This window comes from Hippoglossus stenolepis, chromosome 22 (genome assembly GCF_022539355.2).
Source record: "Hippoglossus stenolepis isolate QCI-W04-F060 chromosome 22, HSTE1.2, whole genome shotgun sequence".
Lineage (NCBI taxonomy): Eukaryota > Metazoa > Chordata > Actinopteri > Pleuronectiformes > Pleuronectidae > Hippoglossus > Hippoglossus stenolepis.
In genome coordinates, this window is record NC_061504.1 from 8,421,603 (window position 1) to 8,434,040 (window position 12,438).

Genomic DNA, 12,438 nt, shown 5'->3' on the forward strand with positions numbered 1-12,438 from the left:
CTAGATGTGTAAATAAGCAACTGTTACAAAATGTGACATGAACAATGCGACCAAAATGTCACATTACATGCTCAATTTGTCCGTAAAGAGAACCTTGTACATTTGCATTAATTCTATGAATAAATGAATGAATGAATGGGTTAAACCTGAATCCTGAATCATTACCAAGCATATCTCCATTATTAGAGACAAATGTATATGAGAAATGCTATATAACTTTTGGGAAAGGGCTTTGTCTTTGTGTCCTAAAAAAATAATTATCAGAGAAACATCTAGGAATTCAGCAGTGATCATTTTTTTTTTCATCAGCGATGAAGTAACTGGCTGTAATAGAACACTTCTCACAAGATACATCAAAAAGGCGAGTGACCTTGGTCAGTATCTGACTCCACATCAACCTCATTCTTAATTGCAAGGGCTGCACCGCGGATGAAGAGGCTTTTGTGAAAAGGCTTTTGTGAAAAGGCCCAATAAAAAAGCCTCCTTGGCACCATATGTATCAAGTTCCCACAATAAAAGCCCCTCCTTTTTTTTGGTACTATTTTGGATTACCGTACTTGGCGTGTTACCACTCAATTTACTGAAATGAACTTTAGTTTAATCAATTTCTTCCATTGAATCCAAAGGGGTTCACAAAGCCACGGTATCTGGGAGAGAAAATTGGAAAGAGGGAGGGAGGGCATGATTGAACATTCCCACTTAAAGGTCATCACATTGCTTATCAGATTTCTTATCAGGCCTTTTTTTTTCTTCCAGTCAGAGTTTATTATTTGCTGAGCGATTTCTTTAAAGACCTAGAGGAGGGTGCAAGCTATTAAAGCTGGCTGCCTATTTTTCCACCTTGGCAAGAACTTCAGAGGAGGTACGCTGTGCACTGACATCCAGAGCTTCATTACACAACACAGGCTGCTCCCACAGCTTCACACAACCTCGGCCGCACGATTATAAATGACAGTTACTTCGCCCCCTCTGGACAGCAGGACCTTTGTGGCTCCAGCTACAAATAAGGCCACTGTGGAGGGCTCACTGTTTAAACACTTTCTGCTCTGCAAGAAAATCCCGGAGTATGCATCTGCAGACATAAGTGAAAGACAACTAAATGGGTCTTACCTTTCGGCCTCCAGGCGCATCTCCTCCCGCTTCTGCCTCCTCAGCTCCCGGCGCTGCTCAAAGTCCATTTCCTCCATGATTGTGCCCTGTGGGATGACATCATCGAACACAAACACATGTTAATTTACTCAATTTCAGGAGGGAGGACAGTTTTGAGAGGGCAGAAATACTGGTTTACCAGTCAAATAAAGCCTTGGTTTTTCTATATCTGGCTAACAGATATCTTTAAAAATTTCAATAGATTGAAAATATTTATGGTTGGCATTTTCACAGCAATGTTTATTTAAAGTATATACATCAGGTAAATGCCTCTCTATATAGTAGTTTTATGGTAGATTGGCGGACTCCTTCAAATATACAAATGGTTCACAAAAAACGATGAATACGTGCAATCCAGCATTGTACAAATTTTACTTTGACCTCATCAAAATCATCTGTTTACTGATTATATTGTTTGCTGTCATATTAAACAGCAGTTTCCCTTATTTTTTACCACTGAAACCACCAGTGTCACCAAACCAACCATGGTTGAACATGGTACTGCCCAGAGGTGTGTAGGTATATCTCTTAATGTACAGTCCTAAGGTAGGTGACAAAAACCTGGCTGGAATGAATGCCAATAAACTTTGTTGGAAAAATGAAAGAAAGAGGAGAGGAGACAGACAAAAGAGAGGAAGGAGAAGCCAAGACAGGATGTTAACTCAATCAGTTAAGAACAGCTCTCACTAAAAATACCACGCTAGGGTACGTGACTGGCTACGCTGTGAGGACAGAGACCACCCAGGAGCTGCTGAGGCTCCCATCATACATCTACGATCACAGCTAAACCACCGGCAACATCCACTGTACACAGGAGCTGAGCAAACACACACAGGCCACAAGCTGAGCAGTGGAATGTAAAAGACAAAGGTGGGTGACACCTTGCTGAATAAAAGGACAGAACTGAACTAAGTCATGTTTCAGTACTCAACACTTTGTTGTGATATACTTGAAGAAGAAAGCAGAGGCAGAAAACAGGATGCTTAAAAGTGCTGAGGACAAATGTGTAGAAACAAAGAAGTGAGAGTGGCTGCCATACCTTGAATTATCCTTCACACAATGTCTTCCCCTTCACACCATACCATCTGCCTACAATGTCTTCTCCAAGCAGAGACACAAAGCAACAACTTCTAGTAATCGTCTCCAACAGTCGAGCCTCAGCTGACAAAAAAAGGCAAATACTTGTTCCTTGCCCTCCCTGCTAGTCGTCCCTCCCTCCATCCCTCAGTGACCTCCTTCCTTTTTTTCCCTCACTCCCTCCCCCCTCCGTCCCGTCTCTCTTTCTCCCCCTATCTCTGCCGCTAACTTTTCCTGTGTTGTTTATCGACATGTCAGAGCTTGGCTAAACTCTGCACCAGGACATGACTCGACTCTTGAGCCCAGTTTCCTGTGTGTTATAAGCATGTTTTCTGTCTGGATTCCACCCCCCCCCCCCAAGACATGCATACGTGTGCATGCACCCATGGATGTAGGTGTGGATGTATTCCCGCTTGTACTACAGAGGACATACAGGTCTGTACACATGGGCAGGAAACACACACACAGGAGGGAAATGCGACAAGAGAGCATGACTCCGAGGGATCCTGCTAACCCTCGCCCTCCCCACTGCATCTTCTCACCCAGTCTCCTCCCCCCATGCACCCGCACAGAAAACACAGGCTTGCCTCCCCCTGCTATTACACTGTAAAACACAGCAAGAGCGGGGGAGAAGATATTTTAAATACCACAAAAATTCACTCTGTGTTTAGATGCGTGCTCAGCCTCATTGGTGAAACTGGCGAGCTTGGAGTGGTTGGTGGTGGGGGAGGAGGGTGGCAACTGCCCCTTGGATCTGGGGCTTTTCATACATCCCTAATTAAGACAAAACGAGAGCAGTAACGACAACCGACGAGGCCTCCAAACATCACCAGTCTAATCACACACTTCCGAGAACCGGCGACGCCAAGGGAGACAAAGTTATTAGTAATGCAAGCACAGTGGCATATAAATGTAGAGTTATTGTTGCAGATAATGCATGATTTATGCGGCTGAAAGGGCTAAGCTTTCATTTGCTGTTTAACTTTACACAAAAATTAGTTATAGCTCACTTTAAAGACCCATTATTTACACTTAGAGAATGATCACAAGGTAAATTAAAATAAAAGGTTTGTCACCAAAATAATCACAAAGTGGATCATATATATTCAAGGTTTTATGTGAATAATAACCCTAAAATAATTAAGTTTTCAAACTGATTTATGATGTTTGAAAAGGGCTGCCACATTGTCTCGTCTCTTCACGGGGCAGCACCATACAGAGCAGCAGCAGAAAAGGCCCTCGGTAAGATGTAGTAATGTAACTGTACGTCAGTGACGGGACCACCCACACTTTGCAAAAGCGAACACAGGCAGAATGAAGAGAAAGACAGCATTCCATAAAGTTGAGCAACCTCGAGTCTCAAGTTTGTAACATTTTCAGACTTTTTTACAAGGTCGGCCTGTTTTAGCCTGTCCACTGTAAAACCTCTTCTTCCTCTCTTTGCTTCATCTGCCCAGTCACTCCATCATTTATCTCCATCCATCACCCTTTTTCTTACACAGTCTTGCTCTTATTTTCCTCCCCTCCCCCTGTTTCTCTTTCCCCCGTCTGCCCAACCTTCCACAGCAGCTATAATGACACATTTACCAGTCAAATTACTACCTGTCGAGACTGCCAGACCCTGGCACCGAACCCAGTGTCTAAGTGCCTGCCACTAAAAAAGCCCTAAAAGCCAAGTTGATATTATCCTGGGATTACACCACCTTATAATGCCACTATCTTCCCACAGAGACTTGAATTAAAAGCAGCAAAACAAAAGGACGTTATCATCCAAATGAGTCACAAAGTAGATTAAGCAGAAGTCTGGGAGTTGGGCTGAGGAGCAGGTATGAGCCAGCAGTGCATCTATTTTGGGCTTTGGTGAAATGTTCCTTACGCTGGCTTAGCATTCTGTGAGAAAGCTGCAGCTCGTTGGTCAGATTTGTTACAGTGATACTGTGAGCTACGATCGCCTCACAGCCTTTAGACAAACACATTAATCTCCACATTATGGCTATAGAGCTATGCGAGGAATGCTCCTATTTAACCTCTGATTTTAGCTGAGGCGACTTGAAAGGGCCTCCAAATTACTCATTCACAAGGCCAGTTAAAAGGAGCTCCTCCTCTGGATCTTGTGTGTGCAGTGACTCTTTGTTTTTTGAGTAAAATGCATTCATGCTAAGATAAACATGTAAAAACTAGATTGTGTTTGCCAGCTGTTAGGCTGGTAAATATAGGAACAATGGTGACTTGTTACATCTGTACATGGCTGAATTACTCACAAGTCACATAAGCGGTTTTCAGACATGACCTGCGGGTAAAATCTGGAGAATTGGCTACAGAGTTTACCCACAGTTTGCCTTTCACACATGCACAACACAGCAGGAGGTTCTCTGCACAGACACGTTCACAACGGCATCAAATCCTCCACATGATTCAGGAGAGAGGTGGAGCCGCTGGGTGCAGCTGGCAGAGGCAGGAAGTGACGTACAAACTCCGCTGCAGAGATCACTGGTGTCGGCTCTTATCACCAGTAACTCTCATGACATCTTTTTCTGTGTCTTCTATGTGTTGCTTTTTCCCAGAGAGATATTTATTTTCTTTTAGCTTTTTTCATTTTTGCATCCGTCACGTTTTAGGAGCACCATCAACCCCCCCACTCGCTCGTGGTGAATCCAGCGAGGATCCCCTGCTGTGTTGTGCGCATGTCTGAAAGCACCTATATTAACATTTAGCAGGGATAATGTTTCGCTTCCTCACTATTATATATAAGAGTGTTAGTATGCTAAACTTTGCCAATAGCACTTAAGAACATTTTAAGCTAATGTTAGCACAGTTTTCTTTTTATTATTATATGAAGTATTGGAAATTAAGGTTCTGGTTAAAACACTGACAATTTGCAAGTTTTAATTATTAACTCGCCCAAGGAAATGATGTTGTTTGTTTGTATGTCAGCAGGGTTACATGCCTGTAACATTAGGAGGTTATATCGTTTTCTCTTAAATAGCAACATATTTTGAAATTTTTTACTTTTTTTATATTCTCACCAATTTCCCAGGAAATAACGGGTTGATCCCAATGAAAAATAAATCAGGCATATTTGGAAGACTGATATCTACGATATTTTGGTGCAGCTTGATAGAATTTAGGGGAAATATAGGCCTTGGCAGAGGTATGCATTAGGCTATGTGCCATTCTAGTTAGCAATGGGTTTACAGAGCAGGCAAATAAAAGCACAACACTGTCTGTTGCTCTCCTCTTGGTTTCCAGAGGAACACACTGTTAGTCTAGAGCTCAGAGGAAAGGTTAAACATCCAGCAGCTATGTACTTGCAGCTGTGCAGGTGTCCAGGTGAAGAGAAGTATCCCAGTAATCTGGAATGTGAAAGCACCACTGGCACAAAGCCTGGATTTCAAAGCGTTTACATCAAGGGAAGGAAATATTTTGCCCACCTGTGGTTGGTATGTTGAAGACCTCATGAGCCACTTCCACTCTTTACCAGACAGTAATAGAAATAGAGGTGCTATAGTGAAATATGTTGTGACAAGATAACGTATAAATATCTCTGAGATAATATAGAAATGGCTGTATTCTGTAGCCTAAAATAAGACTGTGGAGAAGATGTGAAAAGAAAGTTTTAACAAGGTACAGGATTTCAGTATTTTGCCATCAGCTGTATTCACCTCTTATATATGATATGTAACCCAGACTAAAAATGTAGGTCGGAAAATACAATTCCCCCTCTAGACACATTTGAGGTTTATATGGTGACAGCAGGATTGCCTCTCTTCAAATGCTGTCATGGGTCAGTCGGGCGAGCATGATTCACCCGTCATTCACACAGAAATAATTACCACAAATCTCCTCTGTCTGAATCTGACATCTTTTTTTTCAAGAAAATTCTTTTCTGAGAAACACCTTATGTTTACATTCTCAAACAATGCATTGTGTGTGGCCTTAAGGGCTGAATACATTTCCTTCCTCCAAAACATTTGCAAGGCTAAATGTTTGTATTGTTTGCATCCATGTTTCTATATCTATATTTCTATATCCTTTCCATGTGAAATGTAGGAGACTGGAGACCAGGGAGAGAGACATTAATGTGAATTGTGCAGTGGACATGTGAGCAAATCTCCCTGGAGTTCAATCATCACAACATTCCTCCATAGGACAACCTACAGCAAGTTGCCCATTTATGGGAGTGCGGGATGTTAACTTCACAGGAGATGAACACACATATTGTACACACACACACACACACTAAATGAGAGGTAAAGGAGACTCACTCCTGTGGGAAAAGAGATAGAGACTGAGGTCTATTTCTTCTATCTAAGCAAAGATAGATGGGCAATGAGTTTTGGCAAAGTAAGAACCATCACTTTATGATTATTTTATCACACAGATAAAGCTTGTGCAGTAAAGCAGGGAGGAAGAGAGGAATGACAAGAGAGAGATACTGCATGCCTGTAGGTAGCACACATTAACAGCTGTTTTGGCAGAGGCTCTGGGGACAGTTTGAGTTGGGTAAACCTTACGTTTTCTGCGGGGGTAAAGAGTCTCCTGAGAGTAGGCTGACAGGGCGTTTCAATTTATATGTTCAGTCTGTGTGTGGGGGTGTGCACATCATTAGAAATGCTATTCAACAAACAGGATTCACATTTGTAAATGTGTGTTTTTATGTAAATGTGCATTTGGATGTGTTAACGACTTTACTTGATGATTGCAAGCTTTTCTTTGTGTCGGAATGCAAGTGCATGCTTTCACAACTCTAATACTGCAAATATGCGAGACCACCGCTCGTACTAAATGTGTGTTTATGGTACGGTAAATGTGTGTACATGTGTGATATCCATCACCACCTGTGTTTGGAAAGCTGGCCTTGTGGTTGTGGGATTCTGTGCTATGTGTCTCCAGGCCTCGGCAGCATTAACACGTTTACAGGCCCAGGTTGCAAAGCAGCCGTGGATGAGCATTCATAAATTCACTGGAGGTTTTTAGCACAACAAGGTCAAGAGTTTATCTCTTCCTTTCCATCTCTGCTTGTCCCTCGCTCAGCTTCATCTCTCATCTGTTGTCACTTTCTCTGCCTGCCTTTCAGAGCCTGACTGATTATTATTATAATTGACCACCAACGTACAGTTTTTAACTTGTTTCAAATTGAAAATCAATTATTAAACCTGTTAATATCTTTCTGATATCAAAATTCAACTCAAAGTTGCGGCTTCTAATCCAACAAAGGCCCTGTCAATCTGTGCACTGCAAGAAACTAGGAAACTATTAGTATTTCGCTAATGCTAAACAGAGGCAAGTCACATTGAGGAGGAACAAACAATGTACACCAGCCAATGTAGAAGTCATTTGATAAAACGTTTTGAATTTAACAACATAGGTGGAAAAATTGTGGATAAAGGTACGTCTGGTTTTAGCTACAAGAGAAAATTAGCTTGAGATGCTTACTTGTCCCTTGGCTTGACGATCAAATGAAGCAGCAAAGATACTTTCCATGAATGGAGGCACAACTTTACACACATATTTAGGTTCAGGATTCATGGGTTATGATCAACTCTATTTGACCAAGTTGTGTTGAACATTAGAATTAATTTTGTGAAAAAGTACCAGAAATATCGAAGATAAGTTTATGGAATTTTGGAGATAGTGTTACAAAAAGAACATAAATGGTCCACTCATGTTTTTTTAAAAGTATTTTATGTATATGATTTCTGTCGTAAGGACTTACAGTTTACATTAATCTTATATTTGTTATTGCAAATTTAATACTTGTCTATGGTCACATTGAATATAACCTTATTTTAATTAAAATGTCACACTGAAATATATAAACTTAATTTACATAATCCTCATCAACAATGTTTAGGTTTTAAAACGAGTAACTGCCAATATACTGTTGAACTCTCAGATATCCATAAAAGTATAAGAATTGAAAATCCTGAAGGGGTTGACTCTTCATCCAGTTTACTTCTCTTTCTCTTTCACCCTTTTCGAACAGATTTTTTTCCTTCTTTGACCACAACGCAGCAGCATAGCCAACAGCTGCACGCTATGTGTTCAGCTACAATCTGAAGAGAGACGGGATTGGTTGGCTATGACCAACACTTAGTGCTGGGTTTGAATTTTATAGGATTTAGCCGTATCCAAGCAGCCAAGCTTCTTTCTGCGTTTGTCTGAGTCTGCATCTGCATGCCGCAGGGTGAATATCAACCACAATGGCCTCTGTTGTCAAAGCCCCGGTCTTCAGCTGCAACTATATATTCTGGGCAAGATATGAGGAGGCCAACTGCATCAGAGCACGACTCAATCTCAATACCATCTGCTTTCCACTAACACTCCCCCCAAAACAAATTTCTAAAAGTGTGACTTCAGCTCGAATGAGGAAAATTTTCACCGAGCATGAGCAGACGGTATTCATAGGCAAACCTGAGATGCTAATACCACTGCGACAATTGATATGCAGTGGGATAATGTGCCGACAGTTTTGAGGTTTAGGGAAATAACTGGGCTTGGAACCTTGAATGCCTCAGACGCATTGTCATTAGGGACTTAAGATGTGCCGATCACACACACACACACACACACACTCACACACCCTTAAATTGCCCTCTGACTCTATCAGATAAAAAAAAAACACAAGCCAGGGGAAATTTCACATCAGTATAGGGAAAAGACCTGAAGGTTAAAGATGTTAAGTTTCCATTTGGTGGAGAAAAAGGAGACTCCTGCATTCCCAGACAATGGTTCACATTCCATAACATCTCTGTGTGCTGTGTGAATCATACACGGAGACAGACAGACTGAGTTTATCTGTTCACACACTCAAACGCAGCAAAGAAAATCTGAATGGAATACCTCAGAAGTATTGTTTTGTACAGGGTGCTAGCAGGCTGGAGTCTGCACTGCTGGGTTAACAAACCACTGAATTCATCACAGAGTCAGTGACTGAACCGATCACATGTACAATCAAACTAATAATTAATTCACCAGCAATTATCAGAATCAAAACTGTGTTAAAAAAGTGTTTTTTTCTATGTAATGATTTAAAACTAAATGAACAATCACAGTTACAAATGGCCCACCCGAGTTTTACTTTTGTAGTTAACGCTGAAATCTGGGAATGCAACATCACTAAAATGCATCCAACAGAGCGAGCATGTACACAGGTTGGCTAAAAATAAAGGTACATCCCTTCAAGGGCAACGTATCCCTGGATTCATTGTACACCGGTGACAAACCTAACAAGCTAATTAGGCATGTGACTGAGCTGCAGTAAGTGTAGTTGCCAAAAGAAGCTAATGATGCAACAGTTAGGGCGGTGACACCAATACAAAATCCTCCATTAACCGAATCATTCCATTTCAGTTTGGCCTTTGCGGTCCACCAAAGGTTGCAGTACCTGAATTGGTAAAAGCTATAGCCTCACTTTAAAGACCACCTTCCTGATTCAGCACTGACCCATTATACTACGCCGTAGTTTTGTGCACTGAGGGATTATTAGCAGCGTATTTAGTGTGCTCTCAGGTTAACCTTGAAATAAATTGGATTGTTAAAGACCTGTTTAGTCGTCTGAATCCTAGAGTTTCTTGTTGAGTTGGACTTTGTTGTAGCAATGTCAATTAGCCTTTTGATTTTATCTTTTTAAGAACTGCGTGCAGCTACAACCCCTCTAAAGAATGTCATGCCAATAAATACTTAAAAATATCTTTTAAACTGACAAACCCACTTTTAGGAAGTAGGCTGTAGCTTAACACTTTCTAAACTCTTATGTTGCTCTGATAGAAACAAATGACTCATTATGATGCATATTTGAATCCTTTGTTTTATTTTCCACTGTCAGTGAGATAGCCTTACTATTCTTTGAGCATGCTGTCATCTGTTGTATATTTAGACTATGACTCACTTTTCTTTAGAAAAAATTCTCCTCCCCTGGTCCCGCACATGGATGGGAACTTCAAAATTGAGGCTGCGCTACATCTGTGGGTATTATGACCTTTCCCTTCGGTGGAGCGAAAGCTGAAAACACCTGCGCTTCACCAGCAAGCGTCCCCCTTCAGGCTGAGCGTGTGTTTATGTGTCCTTAAACCTCACGCCTGAAGTGAAGTCACACTTAAATTGCAAGAAAAACATTACCCTAACATGCCATATCCATCATCTGAAGCTCACAGGTTTCTGACAGGCAGCTTTTTAGCACCATTTAAACTGCAAACATATCATCTTCATTTTCACTTTTGAGGAGATATGAATAAATCCAGCATCTGCGACTTTCAAAATCTCACTTAAGGCCTTTCACAGTTCACCACTGGGAGAAGAGGATACATTCTTATTTGTCAGCTGCTGATCCAATTTACAGAATTACAAAAGGAAACAGGAGGAGTTAATGCAGCAGTTGGCTGAAGAAGACGACAGCTATAAAACACTGTCTTACTTTTAAACATTGGGTTTAAGAGGGATATTTGCATTAGGGGTTGGATTCCTACCACATAATAATCATAAATAAAACTGTAAAAGGGCAACTGCTTTGTGAGAGAGCAGCTAGAGCCAGTACAATTCCTCTCCAGTCTTAAACTTTTAAAAGGCTTGTGTCCCTTTTTAAAAGTTCAGATGCTATAGCCACAGTCAGGCAGAATTGGAGAAAGGCATTCCAAAAAGCACAAATCCCACACAAAATAGGGATGTTTGTACGGCATCAAAAGGCTACTGCTCACTGGCGGTGCTCCATATGACCAAATATGGAAGGAAAAAATGCTGCCTTTTCCCGTAACCTAACTGGGAAAAAAGAGAAAAAAAAGAGGAAGGTTTTCTTGCATGCTGTGTACACAGCGAGATAGAGCTCTCACACTCACTACACAGTGGCCACAGAGCTGGCTCCCTCTCAAAACAGCATGACTGATGGTGATGGTGGACCTGTCGTGACATCTCAGTGAACACCGTTGGACGAGCATACACATACACATACAATTTACACACCTACACGACCCACGAGCCGTGAAAGAGAGGCACATCGATCTTTGCGCTGCGCTGACATTTCATTTTTAAACACACAAGAGCTTTCTTCACTTTCGCATATGAGCTCTATACAAGAGTCTCGGCAGCGTACTCTGTATCGGAGCCCCCTGGAAGGGAACATTCCTCTTGGTGAAAAAGCAGCCGTCTCAAACACCACAGTCCTCTGCTTAAGTTAGAAACGGTTTGTTTATCCAGCCCCCCTCGCTATATGGAGCGGCTCTGACATTCTCCTGGCAGTGCAGCGCTGCAAAAAAACGTTTCTGTGTGGGTATGTCATTTCACAGGAAACGTATCGAATAATCTCGGACACTTTTGGGAGTGTGTGTGTGTGAGCTGCCAGCAATGGACGAGAGCTGCTCGTAGAAGAAAAAAAACTGGAGTAAAACAAAATATAGCACAAAAGCGATAAATAGAATGACTGTACAAAACTGTCGAGCTGAACATGTCACTGAACTTTTGCAATGCATGTTAAAGTATCAGTTTTACATTTTAAACATTTATGCTACGCTTCGTAACGGAAACTAATTCAATAAAACTGATTCTCATGTTTAGTGATAATGCAATGATATACACTATTTACTGAGAAATGATTCAAGTAATTAGCTTAGCTTACCTTAAAGACAGTAACCCTAGTTATGCTCAAAGGCAAAAAAAAGACACACACACAGCTTAATTTGTTTTCTTCAATGACGCAACAATAAAAAACAGCAACCTGTGGTTTAACGCGGGTTAGTACTTTGTTTACGCTAAATTAAGCTACTTAGCTATGTGAAGGTAAGTGAAGCAACAGCTAGCCTAACTCTGCCTGAAGGTAAAAAGAAAAAAAAGGTATGGTTTTACAAAGTTCTTTGTCTCCTTTCTCCCAGTTTTTATTTATGCTAACTTAAGCTAATTACCGAAGTGTCGACAAGTGAAACAACCTGTTGATGGGTCGCCTCTAAAGAGCTCCCCTCAAAACACAGCATTGAGTTATGTTGAGTACACAAGGACAACATCACCCAGTCTCTGCGGTCGCATCTTTTAAGACTATTAAACAGGATTGTAAATAAGTAATGACAGACAGCTGCTGAATGAAGCCACAGACAAAACAGCTGATAGCAATCTCAATGCACTGAGAAAAACAACTCGTCTTCAAACCGGATAATTCAATGATCTCTGAGATCTTTTGCAGCATTAGTAGAATTATTCTCTCGTTCTAGGCTAAAACTACCATTT

At 41.2% G+C, this 12,438-nt stretch overlaps 1 protein-coding gene across 6 annotated transcripts in view; it reads right to left on the bottom strand.

Annotated features, from left to right (window-relative positions):
• Positions 1 to 12,438, bottom strand: part of cald1a (caldesmon 1a) — a 53,339-nt gene that overhangs the window by 26,079 nt on the left and 14,822 nt on the right. For 5 of the 6 annotated variants that reach the window (XR_004694532.1, XM_035147102.1, XM_035147100.1 and 2 more), the window contains exon 2: positions 1,111 to 1,196. Coding sequence is in view for 5 of the 6 variants with exons in the window: in XM_035147102.1 (XP_035002993.1) it covers positions 1,111 to 1,187 (77 nt within the window). In the remaining variant the exon portion in view is untranslated. Of the gene's footprint in view, positions 1 to 1,110; positions 1,197 to 2,188; positions 2,341 to 12,438 lie in introns of those variants that run through there. The other variant, XM_035147098.1, reaches the window with a different exon arrangement.